The 19,119-nt window shown below is 40.8% G+C and overlaps 1 protein-coding gene across 10 annotated transcripts in view; it reads right to left on the reverse strand.

The window, feature by feature from the left end:
* LOC139544473 (mitogen-activated protein kinase 10-like) overlaps positions 1-18,058 on the reverse strand; it is a 108,781-nt gene extending 90,723 nt beyond the window's left edge. For all 10 annotated transcript variants that reach the window (XR_011668880.1, XR_011668879.1, XM_071351601.1 and 7 more), the window contains exon 1: positions 17,801-18,058. Coding sequence is in view for 6 of the 10 variants with exons in the window: in XM_071351601.1 (XP_071207702.1) it covers positions 17,801-17,803 (3 nt within the window). In the remaining 4 variants the exon portion in view is untranslated. The remainder of the gene's footprint in view (positions 1-17,800) is intronic.
* Between the last annotated feature and the right edge of the window lie 1,061 nt (positions 18,059-19,119).

Consider the following 19,119-nt stretch of genomic DNA (forward strand, 5'->3'; position numbering starts at 1 on the left):
TGGGATGACAATGACTATAGTAGTTGTCAAGACACTGGGTGAAAAGGGATATCTTTACATGACACGTTTTTTATATTCTAGAGAATACAGACCATTTTCAATGCATAATTTGAGTTTTGTGGATATGCACCATATCCTATATCTTAATCCAGATGTGCCTTTTAGACATACAGTACCAGTCAAACGTTTGGACACACCTACTCATTCAAGGGTTTTTCTTTATTTTCACTATTTTCTACATTGTAGAATAATAGTGAAGACATCAAAACTATGAAATAACACATATGGAATCATGTAGTATGTTGCATTTATATTTATGTACAGTAAAGATAAAAAGACAAATTATGTTACAACTTCCTCCAGTCTCCTCTTACTAATAGTGAGCGTGCAACTTTCAAACAATGTCCCCCACTCTTCCTTAACAGCGAATCAAGGAAATTCTGATGAGCACGACAACATTTTTGGATATTTTTCAACAAAAGTAAAGGACAGTAATGTTTACGAGTAAAACAGGAAGCCCAGGTTTCAATAGGCAACAAGATATTCATGTGTCATGAAAGGAGTGTGGACATATGGCCTGGCGAAGCGGTTTTTAGGGGCTGATAATTATGAGATTTTCACTCTGCTGGTCTCGGCAAGAAATTACGAGTCCTCCTTGTCCGAGACCGAGTAAAAAAAAAAATCTGACACTGAGACAAAACCTAGGGACTCAATATGTGGTGTTGAGACTGGATTCAGGACTGAGACCGGTCTCAAGTCCTGCAACACTGCAAAGAAGCACACATAAAAAAATGAAAGTAAATTGCAGCAGAAGCAGACATATAAAAAGAATGAATACAACGGGCTGAAACCCTGGCAATTTGACTCATGTGTACACTCACAATGGCTGCCTGGTATTATGATGCAATAATTTCCCTGGTAATGTAGAATGTTCATTCAAATTGTTAACTGATGTGGCTCATGCAACGGAATGTAATTTTAGTAAGGTCAGTTGAGTTGAATCAACAAATCACAGCACATATTGATAAGTACACTTGCTTTTACTTCCTGCTTTTACTTCCTGCTTTGCTCTTATGGATACTCTCGCAATGGCCGCCAGTCCACCCATTATGTAGTTAGCTGTTTTCTATGGTAACTGTGGTATACGCGGGATAAACGCCTCCATTCTGTACATTACCTTAGAAAAATGAACTCCCTGAAGGGACTCAGCACTGCGTCGTCTATTATTTCCAAGGTAATTTACAGAACGTCTATATCCCTTACATAGTATAGTGGTTGAGCATTGGGCAGCATATTACTAAAGTAGTGATCCTTTATTTGGCCTGAATATCTCTGGCCATCCTATTCTCCCCAGTAGGACCCTACGCTATATATACAGGTTATATCTCTGAGGTTAGAGTACCTCATGATAAGCTGTAGACCACACTACCTACCAAGAGAGTTTTCCTCTATATTTCTCGTAACTGTCTATTTACCACCACAAACCGATGCTGGCACTAAGACCACACTAAACGAGCTGTATAAGGCCATAAGCAAACAAGAAAATGCTCATCCAGAAGCTCCTAATGGATCTGGACTTTAATGCAGACAAACTTAAATCCGTTTTACCTCATTTCTACCAGCATATCACATGTGCAACCAGAGGAAAAAAAACTTTACACCAGCTTAACTCCATGCACAAAGACATATAATTCTATCCTCCTGATTCCTGCTTACAAACAAAAACTAAAGCAGGAAGTACCAGTGACTCTCTCAATAGGGAAGTGGTCAGATGACACAGATGCTATGCTACAGGACTGTTTTGCTTGCACAGACTGGAATATGTTCCGGGATTCATCCAATGGCATTTAGGAGTATACCACCTCAAACACCGTCCCCAGAGTGACCGTAAGTACATATTCCAATCAGAAGCCTTGAATAGCAGGCAACATCCGCACTGAGTTAAAGGCTAGAGCTGCCGCTTTCAAGGACTGGGACACTAATCTGGACGCTTATAAGAAATCCCGCTGTGCCCTCAGATGAACCATCAAACAGGCAAAGCGTCAAACAGGACTAAGATTGAATCCTACTACACCAGCTATGACGCTTGTCGGATGTGGCAGGACTTGCAAACTATTACGGACTACAAAGGGAAATCCAGCCGCGAGCTGTCCAGTGACGCAAGCCTACCAGACGGGCTAAATGCCTTTTATGCTCGCGTCGAAGCAAGCAAAACTGAAACATGCATGAGAGCACCAGCTGTTCCAAGACAACTGTGATCACGCTCTCCGTATCCAATGTCGATGTAGCCGATGTGAGCAAGACCTTTAAACAGGTCAACATTCACAAGGCCAGACGGATTACCAGGGCATGTACTCCGAGCATGCGCGGACCAACTGGCAAGTGTCTTCACTGACATTTTCAATCTCTCCCTGACCGAGTCTGTAATACCTACATGTTTTAAGCAGACAACCATAGTCCCTGTGCTCAAGAACGCGAAGGAAACCTGCCTAAAATAAGTGCTTTCAAAGGCGGGTCATGGCTCACATCAACACCATCATCCCGGAAACCCTAGACCCCCTCTCCAATTCGCATACCACCCCAACAGATCTACAGATGGCGCAGTCTTGCACTACACACTGCCCTTTCCCACCTGGACAAAAGGAACACCTATGTGAGAATGCTGTTCATTGACTACAGCTCAGCGTTCAACACCACAGTGCCCACAAACATCATCACTAAGCTAAGGACCCTGGGACTAAACACCTCCCTCTGCAACTGGACCATCCTGACGGGCCGGCCCCAGGTGGTAATGACATCCTGACGGGCCGCCCCCAGGTGGTAAGGGTAGGCAACAACACATCTGCCACGCTGATCCTCAACACAGGGGCCCCTCAGTGGTGAGTGCTCGGTCCCCATCCTGTACTCCCTGTTCACCTACGACAGCGTGGCCAATAGGGAGGAGGGATAGGGAGGAGATCAGAGACCTGGCAGTGTGGTGCCAGGACAACAACCTCTTCCTCAACATGAGCAAGACAAAGGAGCTGATCATGGACTATAGGAAAAGGAGGGCTGATCACGCCCACATTCACATCAATGGGGCTGTAGTAGAGAGGTGTCCACATCACCAACAGACTATCATGGTACAAACACACTAAGACAGTCGTGAAGAGGGCACGACAACGCCTATTCCTCCTCAGGAGACTGAAAAGATCCTTAAGGAGAAGTCTATCTTTAATTCTGTGAATAACACTTGTATCTTTTATCAATGTTTATTATGAGTATTTCTGGGATTTCTGTGGCTATCTGCAAAAACACCGGATGTTTTGGAATCAAAACATTACTGCACGTAACGCGCCAATGTAAACTGAGATTTTTGGATATAAATATGCACATTATCGAACAAAACATACATGTATTGTGTAACATGATGTCCTATGAGTGTCATCTGATGAAGATCAAAGGTTTGTGATTAATTTTATCTATATTTCTGCTTTTTGTGACTCCTATCTTTGGCTGGAAAAATGGCTGTGTTTTTTTGACTTGGCACTGAACTAACATAATCATATGTTGTGCTTTCGCTGTAAAGCCTTTTTGAAATCGGACACGATGGGTAGATTAACAAGATGTTTATCTTTCATTTGCTGTATTGGACTTGTTAATATGTGAAAGTTACATATTTAAAAAATATATTTTTGAATTTCCCGCGCTGCCTTTTCAGCGGAGTGTTGTCGAGGGGTTCCGCTAGCGGAACGCCTGCGCTAGAAAGGTAAAAACATTATACAGCTGCACCATCAAGAGCATCCTGACCAGTTGCATCACCACCTGGTATGGCAACTGCTTGGCATCCGACCGTAAGATGCTAAAGAGGGTAGTGCGTACGGCCCAGTACATCATTGCGGCCAATCTTCCTGCCATCCAGGACTTCATTACTAGGCGGTGTCAGAGAAAGGACCAGTCACCCAAGTCATAGGCTGTTCTCTCTGCTACCACACGGCAAACGGTACCGGAGCGCCAATTCTAGGTCCAAAAGGCTACTTAACAGCTTCTACCCTCAAGCCATAAGACTGCTGAACAATTGTGACTCACCACCTGGATTCGGTCTTATGTAGCACAATTTGAAATGTTTTTTTTACATTGGATAAACGTAGCTAACAGCAAGCTTTGTGGAGCCCCACCACCACAGCAATGTTGTTATCTAGTTGCGCTGTGATTGGCTCAGTGTTCTGTCACTCATAGGGACACTACGTCAACGCAAAATTTACGGTTTGTACTGCCATAGATTTACATTAGAAGTCCCCATCCAAGAAGACTCAAGGTCATTGGCCACAGAAGAAATTACGTCAAATCATGTTATATCATGTTAAATCATATTTACAAATATTAACAGGACTAATTGGCCAAAAAACTTTGTATGGAAAATAACAAACAGGAAGTTGACAAAGACTTGAATAAATCAAAGATATTCTCAGTATATACTATTCCGGCAACAGCTCTATTTTCTATAACAAAACTCTGGTTTAACTCTACTCTAGCCAACCTGTTGCCTGCTCTCCCCCCAGGCAAAAGCCAACTGAGCACCTAAGTACTCTTTCCAGGAACTCCCTTCAGCTAGGAATGTTCCATCATGATAGCCCCAAAATAAATGCGTAATTTCCCATGGACATATAACATCATAAACAACAGTTTTACATACACACACACTTCAATAACTTGTGAAATAACGTATTCTTTAAGTCACACAATGCACATTCATGAAGTAATTCACTTTGTATATTCTCGTAGTCTAATTTGCCTCATGCGTAATACACACCAGCACTTAAACAAGGAGACAGAGCGGGTCTTCAGACAACCACACAAGGTAGGTTAACTGATATGATTATACTCTACCAATACTTTGATCATTGTTCTAATAATATATTTCATATTGCTAGAGCATGTACATTTAAAATGGGCAGCTTTATACACGGTAGAAAGATGGTTAACAAGTTACATTGTTTTAGTAACTGCCTTGCACAACAAACAGTCAACTTTGTTGCCTTATGTCAAAGTATTGTTGACAAACGGAATGCGCTACTCAATCCAACATATTCTCTTTTGTTTCAGGATTCTTGGCTATACATTGAAGAGATACAATGGAGTCTTTCTTCAACCAATAATTTGTTTCAGTGTCATTGTCTACAGGTCATGTACATGTTCTCCATGACACCAATTATCCTACATATAAAAAATAAATGCATGACACAATTCAAGGCCTTGAAGAGGTCATTTGAATTTGAAGAGGTAGCAATAGCAAAAACACAGCTTGAATAGCTTTTGTGTTATTCACAGACACACACACTTCACTCTCTCTCTCTCTTCCTCTATATCCCTCTCTCTGTCCGTGTGAACGATGGCGGTGTAGGATGGAAATGGAAACTTGCTGATGCTGCATTTTCCCGAGGGCTGCAACATGAACATGGATAGTGAGTCTATTTAGCACATTCTTAAAATCAACCTGAAACATAATCAAGCTGGATGCCAGGGCCGGAGCAACCCACTTTGAACATCTATCCCTTCAGTGAGCAAGCAGTTCCCTGCACAGAGTTCTGCACAGTCTTTGAACATAAATAAATCACTTGCAATAATATTATATTTTTACTGCTAAACATTCTGGTTTAATGTGCTACTTATAATGTAGAACCTGTAGTTTGAGAAATTGTGACATACATTTGTGAATGTCTTCACATGAGGACAATAAAGCATACTTGAATTCCACTGAGCAATTAAACCTGTCCTCTACTCCAAGAGGACAGAAGGTACAGCAAAAATGTCTCAAGTTATTTCAAGCCCATTGTTCCACATAAAGACGTTGTATTATATTATATTATATCATGAAGGTGGTGGTGCACATCAGGATCAGTTTCACTGTGGCTTTCAGTCCAGATTAATGCTGTCTATTAAATCCTTTGATGGCCACTGCCTTGCTGTTTGAACCTTTAATAAGATTGCTCCCGTTACAGATGTAATGCTTATCATGGGGAGAGGACTGGGCAGAGACTATACACACACATAATCCCTCTCCCTATGCTGCTGCTTATCATGGGTAGGGGCTGGGCAGAGATGGCTACGTCCCAAATAGCATCCTATTCCCTACATAGTGCACTATGGGCCCTGGTCAAAAGTAGTGCACTACAGTGGTTGCTTCACTAAAAGTTTTGCGATTATGCTGCGGGACTTGGAGGTAATTTGTGGTTTAGTAAGGTACCCTGCGTCACCACTTCATTGCCCAAGGGGGAGTTAGAGCATTGATTATGTTTTTGGGTCCTACTGTGTCTCTAACTGACAATGAACTGGGCGACATAAACCTAAATATAAACTGATAATTGTGCACGACTTCAGTATTATTTACTAAAACTGTTGTTGCACTAAGGTTTTTATTATTTTATTTGTTAGGATTATTTTGCTCTTATTTATTATTATTATTATTTTGTACTGTAGGCCACTCCCGACCAGTCACGTTATGTGGGTTGGCAGGTAGCCTAGTGGTTAGAGCGTTGGACTAGTAACCGAAACGTTGCAAGATCGAATCCCCGAGCTGACAAGGTAAAAATCTGTCATTCAGCCCCTGAACAAGGCAGTTAACCCACTGTTCCTAGGCTGTCATTGAAAATAAGAATATGTTCTTAACTGACTTGCCTACTTAAATAAAGGTAAAATACATTTAAAAAAATACAGCACCTGAATGGCACAACAGTCTAAGACACTGTATAGCTGGTTCAATAAGCTGTGTTGCTACAGATGCTGGTTCAATACCTGTGCTGCCCTCAAATGGGTGACCAATGAGATGATTGTAGGTTTATCTCCCTCTAAAAACAGAAATAAATCATTCTAAAAACAAACTGCCTTTATTTACAAATTAGTAACAACCCGATGTTCAAGAATGGTCTTTTTCTCGCTCATTTACGTTATTTGAAAACTAAATAATCCCCAAAATATTATTTTTAAACAAAGCGATTGTTATTATTGTTATTATTATTAATGAATTTAGAATTATATAAAAGCCCATTGGATATTCTCACAGATATATCATTAAGCCTGTTATTAGCAGCACAATATATATTGGTCATATCAATATATATTGTGGCTCCCGAGTGGCGCACAATGGGATTGCCTTTGCGTGCCACAGTTCAACAGCTGTATCCATTGAAGGCGCGCGAGGTTCAAGGCACGAGGGCAGGGAAAACGGGATGGGCCACAGAGCCATGCACAGAAGACCGACCTAGCCCATGGGGAAGGGAGGAGGAGGAAGGGGGAGGGGGGATGGACCCCCACCCCGCCACACTGGCAACACTTTAAGGGGTATTGCACTAATAATGGCGCTGACTAGGGAAACGTTCCTGCTGTTCTGTTCTTAGTGCAAGTCTGCACGTTCAAACTAAAACAATGTAACTAATAATGGCAGCTTTATGCTTCGTCAATAAAATAATGATAAAAATACTCTCAAAATGACCATGTTTATTTAGTTACGTATCCATAACAAATTACTATGGGAATAAATATCACTGAATTACAGAAATATCCTCCAATCCTCTATATGTAATTATTGGCTGAGAGTTACATCATATTTTTCGATATACTGTAGGCCTACCATAGGCGACATGAGTCTCACTAGTGTTGAGTATTTGAACCCCAGTCTCCCGCGTGCCTGCATAGTACAGCCACTATTGAAGGCTATCAAATGCTTCTCAAAGATGTCCTCTGGTAGTCAAACTAGCATTAACTAGCATTAATGGTACCAGTGGTTCACACTTAAATACCGTGCCATAGAATTCTGCGGCACCATGCAAGCTGCGCTGCAGTATGCTGCAAGTTTTAAAGGACAAACCACTGTATATAGGGAATAGGGTGCCATTGGGGACGCACACAACTACAATATGGCTACCTGGCTGGCTTAGCATTAGTCAGCTGGGTGGGTGCATAGAGAAAATAAAAAACCCATCCAGTATTTCCATCGGCTCAAATCAATTTATGTAACCTAATAACTGTAGCTCCCTGCGGAGCATATTGCTTTGGTTCTCAACAGACAGTGGCTATCCTTACTGTATTCACATTTTATTTATTCAGGGAAAACCCATTGAGACCGGGGTCTTATTCACAAGGGTGCCCTGATCACATTAATACAACAATCAATAGAATATGAAACAAAACAGCAATCAATACAATGTTAAATAAAATTCATTTAGGGCTGACCACAATTAGTTGACTGGTCAATTATTTGGTTGATAGGCTGTTGGTCGACCAAACTTTTTTTTCGCACCCATCTCAGTGAAGAGGCTGAGACAAAAACCATTGCTAAGGTGTGGGTGGCATAGTCCAAGAAGAAGAGTGTCTAAAATGTACAATGCAAGTCTCTATAAAATGCACAATGCGCTCCCTCACGCCAATTTGTGCACATTCAATGTTTCATAACTTCATTGTGTGAATTGTTTGCCTTGATTGTTAGTGTCTATCAATTTCCCATTACATATATAACCAGTAGTAGCCTACATGTACCGTTAATAACTATAATTTCTAATATACTGTTTAATGTTTGTTTGGTTATGGTAATTTCTGTTAATGCATTCAATATACAGTTGAAGTCGGAAGTTTACATACACCTTAGCCAAATACATTTAAACAAAAATTTTCACAATTCCTGACATTTAATCCTAGTAAAAACTCCCTGTCTTATGTCAGTTAGGATCACCACTTTATTTCAGGAACGTGAAATTTCAGAATAATAGTAGAGAATTATTTATTTCAGCTTTTATTTCTTTCATCCCATTTGCGACCAAGCTTTAACTTTCTGACTGATGTCTTGAGATGTTGCTTCAATATATCCACATAATTTCCTCATGATGCCATCTATTTTGTGAAGTGCACCAGACCCTTCTGCAGCAAAGCACCCCCACAACATGATGCTACCACCCCTGTGCTTCACGGTTGGGATGGTGTTCTTCAGCTTGCAAGCCTCCCCCTTTTTCCTCCAAACATAACGATGGTCATTATGGCCAAACAGTTCTATTTTTGTTTAATCAGACCAGAGGACATTTCTCCAAAAAGTACGATCTTTGTCCCCATGTGCAACTGCAAACTGTAGTCTGGCTTTTTTATGGCGGTTTTGGAGCAGTGGCATCTTCCTTGCTGAGCAGCCTTTCAGGTTATGTCGATATAGAACTCCTTTTACTGTGGATATAGATACTTTTGTACCTGTTTCCTCCAGCATCTTCACAAGGTCCTTTGTTGTTGTTCTGGGATTGATTTGCAGTTTTCGCACCAAAGTACGCTCATGTCTAGGAGACAGAACGCATCTCCTTCCTGAGCGGTATGGTGGCTGCGTGGTCCCATGGTGTTTATACTTGGGTAGTTTTGTTTGAACAGATGAACGTGGTATCTTCAGGCATTTGGAAATTGCTCCCAAGGATGAACCAGACTTGTGGAGGGCCACAATTTTTTTCTGAGGTCTTGGCTGATTTCTTTTGATTTTCCCATGATGGCAGGTGTCATGACTCCGACCGAGGCAGGCTCTCCTTCCCGTTCGGGTGGCGCTCGGCGGTCGTCGTCACCGGCCTATTAGCTGCCACTGATCCTTTTCTCCCCCTCCTTATGTGTTTATTGGTTACACCTGTTTTGTATTAGGTTTGTAATTAGTTGGGCTTATCAGTCAGCCGGCCCGCCCGTTTCTTTGTGCGGGATTGTTAGTTGGTAAGAGTGGTGTTTGTTTCGATCTACGTTGTTACTGGACTGTTTTCGTTCCCCCCCCGTGTCTGGGGTTGTTTTATGAGAACACCCAGTGTATAGAAGGGTGGCCTAGTTTCTCAGTGTTCATTAAAAGAAAATTTGTTATTGCACCTGCTGTTTCCTGCGCTTGACTTCGCACTCCGACACCCAGTCCTTACAGCAGGCAAAGAGGCACTGAGTTTGAAGGTAGGCCTTGGAATATATCCACAGGTACACCTCCAATTGACTCAAATTATGTAAATTAGCCTATCAGAAGGTTCTAAAGCCATGACATAATTTTCTGGAATTTTCCAAGCTGTTTAAAGGCACATTTTAGTGTATGTAAACTTCTGACCCACTGGAATTGTCATACAGTGAACTATAAGTGAAATCATCTGTCTGTAAACAATTGTTGGGAAAATTACTTGTGTCATGCACAAAGTAGATGTCCTAACCGACTTGCCAAAACTATAGTTTGTGAACAAGGAATTTGTGGAGTGGTTGAAAAATGAGTTTTAATGACTCCAGGCTAAGTGTATTTAAACTTCAGACTTCAAATCTATTATTATTCCAGTCTTTTACCGTTCCCATTGTCAGAGTGGACACGTTGTTTACAGAGCGCACAACCAATGCTACACAAGATTTGCTTCATTTTATTTCATTTACGAGTTTTGTCAATTTAGTCACTGTCTTTCGTTTGGAGTGCTACTGTCAATGTTGAATAAAGCCATGCGCCTGATTACGCATAGAAGTAGGCCTATAGACTACCTGGCCTGTGCGCAAATGTAGGCATATAAATGCGCCCATTTGGGGATCTGATAGTATTTATGATTGGCTTATCGCACCACCACTAATGAGCTGTGGAGCTTCTCAAAGTAATGTTTTCTTCACCTCAAACAGCAAGCAAATTCAGTCTTTAACATCCATTGAGAATGGCAATAGTTCCTCAATGTATTTGAAAAATCTTTCCAAAACTCTCCCTTTCGATAACCACTCAGAGTGAAAGGGAAAAATATAATGCTCTGATCCAGCGGAAACGTCATAAAATAAGTCTACCTGATGAACTCTTATCCTTTGCCAAAATAGCCTACATCTGTGTCTGTCCCGAGTTCACTGGAAACTCTGAGGGCCCAGAATATTTCATACAATGTTGCAAGTTTGCTAGCAAGAGCTTCTGGCTGGACCTGTTGATAGTTAATACAATGTTTCAAGTTCATTGCAGACAGGCATGTGTAGCCAATGTGATCCATAGGATATTTTTTTATCAGGATATTTTCTATCTGCAGGATGCAATGATTTTATTTGTTGGCTTTATATGTAGTCTATTTTTATATAGTTGGAAATGGCAATTGAGTTTAAAAATTTTGTTTTATACATTTTCATTTCGATTTGGATAGAATGTTGATTAACCACATAACAATGACTTTGAGATACGAAGACGTTATTGTAAATTACATGACTATTACCGGCAACTTCATAATGGCAGAATCTGCAAAAGACAGCCTCCGCACCTGGTTTCCTGCAACCTGCCTGAGCTTCCCCTGGCCTGCACTCCATCTTCCCCCTGTGTTTCAATAAATACCTTTGTTACGTCATCCTAGTCTCCTCGTCTGAGTCTGCTCTTAGATTTCCCTGTTCCACTCTGTAACACGAGGAACCTCAACAGTTAATCAACCCTGTGAATGGGTTTGGTAACTCATGTTTATAAACTTCAACAATGAAGTTAGGTAAGGTGGAAGCTTGTAAAGTAGAGCTTTGTAAACAAAAACGGAATAGTGAAGTGAGGACCAGCCAAACTTTTGATACAGGATGCAGTGATGAGTTTTAAAACTGTCACCTGTGATAACGCAAGGGGCGCTATGGTAAACGGCAAACTATTGTGTTATTTTGGTGAGGAAAAACTTGTATGGCACATGTTGTCGCTCCACTCTATTTCTTTGCAATTACAGAGCTATTTCAAAATGATTAAATAACAGCAATGTTACTGTTATTACACAGATTTAAGAACAACTCTAAATCCTGCAAATTGAATAAACATGAAAAAGAACTTCAGTGGCGATAACGCAGCCTGCAGAACAGATAACTTAGATCTCATAACCACAATAATAGCACATGAAAGTACAGAGTGACAGCCTGGGCACAAACTCTAAACCTCAACCACATCTGACAAGAGTCCGCGTTATGCAAGCTAGGTATTCAGACCAGGGAGCTCGCTGCAACTGGAGCTACAGGCTACTACATTCACTGAGAGGGCTGGGATGGGATGGCATCCTGCCGAACAACAGCTCTGTATGGATGTCAGGCTGGCCTATTGCATAAGGAAAACATGTCACTGAAGTGCGTGGATTTCTGATTTCCTTCCCATATATTATGCTTAGAGTGTGTTACTTGATGCTCTAAGTTTTGATTACTAGAGGTATTGCTAAGTTACTACCCTCCTGACGTGTGATATTATACCTCAGTATTGATGATCAATGCAAAACTGTCCAAAAATAAATCATTTTGACCACAATTGATTTGTAGAACAGACAGAACGTATAGCAGGAAACATATAGCAGGAGGGGTAAAAGTCTCTCTCTCTTCCTCTGTGTATGTTTGAAAACGCCCAGCAGCATCCTTCGCTAAAGAGTTTGCCCTCCATCTCTGCTTCCTCAGAGAGGTGACAGTGAATAGTATTATCTCTGATGATGCGATCTAACTCACTGGAGCCCAGTGGAGGATGCCAGTCTGCGAGGCCAGACGTATTTAGTTTGGGAATTATCACTTCCTGCCTCAGGCTTCACTACGCCACTACTACCCAGATACATAATTATATTCCTGGCTGTAATGAGCACCTAGTCGCTACTAACATTGCCATAATGAAGAACAAATGGCATCATCCATCATATGGTGGCACAGTGGACAGAAGCCTACATTGGCACCTACAAACTGTAGGAGAATAATAATTAAGAAATAAGAACTGAGGGGTGTGATATATTGGCCACAACATGTTACCAATGATATTAAAACAGTAAACAAGTAGTTTTGCGTCATAGTTGTGGTATATTGTCTCATATACCACGGCTTTGGAATTGGAACGAGCTACCCGGATTATAATGAATAATAGATGAAGCGATGCTTTGAAAAATGTGTTTAGACATTGGGCCAATAACTGAAATGTAGCTGGTTCGAATCCCCGAGCCGACTACGTGACAAATCTGTCGAAGTGCACTTGGGCAAGGCCCTTAACCATAATTGCTTTTGTAAATCACTCTGAATTAAGAGTGTCTGCTAAATGGCTGAAATGTAAATTAAATGATGGGCGAGGTATCCAATAGGTATCCAATAGTCATTATCGATCATAGTCTGCTGCTGGAAAAACGTATGTGTTATGGCTTTACACCCCCTGCTATAATGTGGATAAAGAGTTACTTGTCTAACAGAACACAGAGGGTGTTCTTTAATGGAAGCCTCAAACATAATCGAGGTAGAATCAGGAATTCCCCAGGGTATTTGTTTAGGCCCCTTACATTTTTAAATCTTTGAGTAAAGCCAGTGTGTCTATGTATGCGGATGACTCAACACTATACACATCAGCTACTACAGCAACTGAAATGACTGCAACACTTAACATAGAGCTGCTGTTAGTTTCGGAATGGGTAGCAAAGAATATCTTATTCCTAAATATTTCAAAAACTAAAAGCATTGTATTTGGTACAAATCAGTCACTAAACCTCAAATACATCTCGTAATAATAATGTGGAAATTGACATTGAGGTGGTCAAAACATATTGATACAACAGTAGCTAAGATGGGGAGAAGTGTCCATAATAAAGCGCTTCTCTGCCTTCTTAACAACACTATCAACAAGGCAGGTCCTACAGGCCCTAGTTTTGTCACACCTAGACTACTGTTCAGTAGTGTGGTCAGGTGCCACCAAGAGGGACTTAGGAAAATTGCAATTGGCTCAGAACAGGGTAGCACGGCTGGCCCTTAAAAGTACACGGAGAGCTAACATTAATGACATGCATGTCAATCTCTCATGGCTCAAAGTGGAAGAGAGACTGACTTCATCACTACTTGTTTTTGTAACAGGTGAATGTACTAAGCTGTCTGTTTAAAATACTTGCACACAGCTCAGACACTCATGCATACACCATAAGACATGCCACCAGAGGTCTCTCACAGTCTCCAAGTCCAGAACAGACTATGGGAGGTGCACAGTACTACATAGAGCCATAACTACATGGAACTCTATTCCACATCAAGTAACTGATGCAAGCAGTAGAATAATATTTTTTAACAGCTAAAAATACACCTTTTGGAACAACGGGGACTGTGAAGAGACCTCTGGTGGCATGTCTTGTACAAACACATGCTATACGCATACATTGTGATATTGTTTTATGGCGGTATTAAAAAATGTGTATTGTAGATATGTAGTGGTGTAATGTTTAATCTTTTGTTTTATATGTAATGTAAGTGCTTTAATGTTTGGACCCCAGGAAGAGTAGCTGCTGCCTTGGCAACAGCTAATGGGGATCTTTAATAAATACAAATACAAATGACTTTAGGATGCAGTTAAGACATTGACTCCTTGTTTTTAACCTTTGACTTTTATGATTATGTTTCGAAAAACACATTTACAACAATTTATCAAAGGCCAATTTGCCATCTGTCTCTAACTCTTGAGGTGTCAAATTTACAAAAACACATTCAAAAAATGTCTGTTCTTATTGCAACATTTAATTAGTGACCAGATCAGAATTTCCTACTACAGTGTCATCATCATTATCTCTTCTTCAATACACACTGATGTTTGTTCCATAACATCGGATTACATCATACGCCAAGAGACACAAATGAAAAGCAAAGCAGGCTACACCAAGATGGCCACACTTAATGCTCAATTGAATCTATCTATCAATGGCTTGAAAATTGCCATTGAGACCACTCCATGGGGGGAAGTGGAGCATACCTCAAAATCAATGTTGATGAATTGTATATGTTTTACCTAAGCCCACATTACATTACTTGAAACAGCAGAATAAACATGAGGATTTTGTATAGCCTATGCTTCAAATCAAACAAGTTGAATCGTAACAAAGTAATCAAATACTGTATTATTTATATTTAATCTAATTGTCTCTCCAATTAGACTTTGTAAACAATTACCAAAAGCCTATTGATGATGAAGAGGTTGAATCTGCTTGCCGTATAAAGTGCACTAAATAGAGAATAAGGTGTCATATGGCACGCAGCCCTACCTGGGTCTAGTCTATCTCTTAGGAGGATAGCAGCACATTCTAACCAGCACACAAATAAATTAATTGATTAATTGTTAAGTTGCTCCCTGCAGCACTTCTTCCCATTCATAGTGTTCAATAATTTAGCCCACAAGGTTACAGTCTTTCAAACCTTCTCTCTTAAGCCTTGTATGCATGCAATGGGCTGTTCAGTAACAACCTTTTGGCTAGTGCTTACTCTTGGATTGCACATCTTCCCGTTTTACCATGATCAACAGCTATACAGTATTCACCAGTATCGTATGCAATAGGCTGTAAAGTAACACACATTTTGGGCCATAATGCCGCCTCTTGGCATTGCACAGCATCTACTTCAGACATAGTTTTAGTAATATGTCATCATGTTGCCATCGGCATAGATGACATATACAGTACCAGTCAAAAGTTTGGACACACCTACTCATTCAAGGATTTTTCTTTATTTCTACTATTTTCTACATTGAAAAATAATAGTGAAGACGTTCAAACTACGAAAAAACACATGGAATCATGTAGTAACCAAAAAAGGTGTTAAATATATTTGAGATTCTTCAAAGTAGCCACCCTTTGCCTTGATGACAGCTTTGCACACTCTTGGCATTCTCTCAACCAGCTTCATGAGGTAGTCACCTGGAATGCATTTCAATTATTTGAATAACAGGTGTGCCTTGTTAAATGTTAATTTGTTGAATTTCTTTCCTTCTTAATACATTTGAGCCAATCAGTTGTGTTGTGATAAGGTAGGGGTGTTATACAGAAGATAGCTCTATTTGGGCCAAGTCCATACTGCTATGGAGGATAAGTTCATGAGAGTTAGCTGCACCTCAGATTGCAGCACAAATAAATTCAGTAACAGACACATCTCAACATCAACTGTTCAGAGGAGACTGCATGAATCAGGCCTTCATAGTAGAATTGCTGCAAAGAAACCACTACTAAAGGACACCAATAAGAGACTTGCTTGGGCCAAGAAACATGAGCAATGGACATTCAACCCGTGGAAATCTGTCCTTTGGTCTGAGTCCAAATGAGAGATTTTTGGTTACAACCGCTGTGTCTTTGTGAGACGCAGAGTAGGTGAACGGATGATCTCTGCATGTGTGGTTCCCACTGTGAAGCATGGAGGAGGAGGTGTGATAGTGTAAGGGTGCTTTGCTGGTGACACTGTCAGTGATTTATTTAGAATTCAAGGCACACTTAACCAGCATGGCTACCACAGCCTTCTGCAGCAATATGCCATCCCATCTGGTTTGTGTTTATTGGGACTATCATTTGTTTTTCAACAGGACAATGACCCAACATACCTCCCAGCTGTGTAAGGGCTATTTGACCAAGGAGAGTGATGGAGTGCTGCATCAGATGACCTGGCCTCCACAATCACCCGACCTCAACCCAATTGACATGGTTTGGGATGAGTTAGACCGCAGAGTAAAGGAAAAGCAGCCAACAAGTGCTCAGCATATGTGGGAACTCCTTCAATACTGTTGAAAAAGCATTCCAGGTGAAGCTGGTTCAGAGCAAAACTGTCTTCAAGGCAAAGGGTGACTATTTCGAAGAATCCAAAGAATTTGTTTAACACGTTTTTGGTTTCAACATGATTCCATATGTGTTATTTCATAGTTTTGATGTCTACACTATTATTCTACAATGTAGAACATAGTAAAGATAAATAAAAACCCTTGAATGAGTAGGTATCCAAACTTTTGACTGGTACTGTAAAACTATAATGGTTGAAGGCCACTATTTTGACATATTCTAAATGAGACCTTCTTTTCTCGTTGTACTAAGATCACCACAACAACTTAATGGCTATACAGTATATTGACCACCTTAAAACTGATGAATGTCTCATTCACATAGCATAACACAACTCAGCAAGAAGCTCCCATGCATATATTGACAACTCCAAAACAATCAGTGTGTTTTGCTGTGTTCAAATTTCAAGCACCTGTTACTGTATCAATAATATATTCAATCTCTTCGCTGCATTATGATGCCTACTGCTCCTCACCCAAATAGCCTAGTTTTTCACACTCCAATCTTTCTATATCATATGGCACTGCCTTTACACATCTCATCATGCATTGTGCAATAATATGTCAGGTGGTCCATTCATACATGATCTTTCTGGACTAATCACGAGTTTGTAAATGTGCACTTTTATAACTGAGATGCATTGATGCAAAGTCATTCTGTAGGTGATTGCGTCCATAGCCCACACAAGGTGCAGCTGACATCTGGGAGTGGGTGCATAGGCCTATCTATAAAGTCCTGGCTGAATGGTCTACCGTTTAAATTGATCAAATGTAAGTTAAAAGTAGCCAGGCCCAGATCTAGCCTTAAGTCCTATCGTGATGCCTTATAAACGCTAAATAATATACCATTCATTGATGTATTGCCATATTTATATTGCAACATTGTTGATATTATATTCTCAATTGCTGATAGGCCTACATAATAACACATCAGCCTAGTGATAATGAAAGGGATGTTATGAAATGTCGGTGCATGTATAGGCAGGACCATCAATCGAGGGTAGAAAAAAACATCCTCGTGGACAACAACATTTGTGTCCTGCATCAATAACATATCAAATCAACGCCTTATTAATTCCATCACTGACCACATATTTATTACAAACACTGAACAAGTCAAATCAAAATAGGTTTGTTATTGTCACTGTCGCGTTCTAAGACTGAAAGAAACGCTATTAGTCGACGTCATTAACCTTAGAGCAGATCAATAATCATCACCCCATCCTTCAGCAGGTTCCCGCTGCATCAACATCACTGTTCCACCACACCGAGCAAACCTACCATTCCGTGCCAGCTGACGACGATCCTAGGCCGTTGACAGTTCTGTTCAAAACATTCCGACGAGACATTTATCGACTTAGCACGCAGAGAAAAATAAAAGTGAACATGGAGATAACTAGAAAAAATGCAGCGATGGAAGAAAAAAATAGCGGTATAGCCTAGAAATTACGATTGCAATGCTGAATCACTCCCTGTTTACCGTCTTGCAACCATTATGCTGCAAGATGCTGGCTGTACCATTGTGGACGTACCAGAAAGGAGGAGGGACAGAAAAAAGAACAGGGTTGCTATGGCAACCTAAGGGAGCACATGTGACGTCATACCCAAAGCATAGCTGGGCATGGATGGGAGGGGTGTGCATGAAGGAGAGAAGCTCGAGCGTCCCTCTCTCCGATCCTGCGACGTCCTGCCAGTGCGCACAAGATATGCGGGGAGGCGGGCAGGCGCGCTTAAGATTCCACCCTCTGGCCATATCATAGGCCTCACTCATTCATTCCACACACACACACACAGCTTTCCCTTTTGAGTTTATAAACATTAAAGGATGCATTGCACACACATAATAATTATTTCAAAGGAATAAATTGAATTCTCATTTACAGCAACAACCTGGGGAATAGTTACAGGGGAGAGGAATGAGCCAATTGGAAACTGAGGATGATTAGGTGGCAATGATGGTATGAGGGCCAGTTTGGGAATTTAGCCAGGACACTGGAGTTAAGACCCCTACTTTTACAATAAGTGCCATGGGATCTTTAGTGACCACAGAGAGTCAGGACACCCATTAAACGTCCCATCCGAAAGACAACACCCTACACTGGCACACGAGATATTCAATGGTGATGTAGCCTACTGTCTTCCCTCCAAATGAACATTGACCAGACACATCTCACTGAGATCCCTTGAACAAGCACACATTTGCAAATCTGATAGTAATTAGTCCCTATGACCTCTTTGTGTCTGTACAATTCACATGTCCCTGAAAGGTATTCCACCCAAATGCAAGAAGGAAGTATGCCTCACTGAGCAAAATACACACCATCTCCACTATCACATCCTGCTTGCAATTATTTTTTTAAACCACTAGAGGGCAAATAGTGAGCTAGAAACAGGTGGCCGGGCCCAAACTGAGGAAGGAAGTCCTTGATGCTAAATTACTTCCTGACTGAATAGGATCAGAGTTCCAAAAAAACGAGTTGATGTGTTAGTGCTTATCGTTGCTATTTTTAACTGCTATGCTAAAATGGCTTTTGTTGATAATATAGATACTTCTGAGAGACATATAAGGATATGGGCATCACACAATAAAACTGGGGTCC

Source organism: Salvelinus alpinus, chromosome 18, assembly GCF_045679555.1.
Source record: "Salvelinus alpinus chromosome 18, SLU_Salpinus.1, whole genome shotgun sequence".
NCBI lineage: Eukaryota > Metazoa > Chordata > Actinopteri > Salmoniformes > Salmonidae > Salvelinus > Salvelinus alpinus.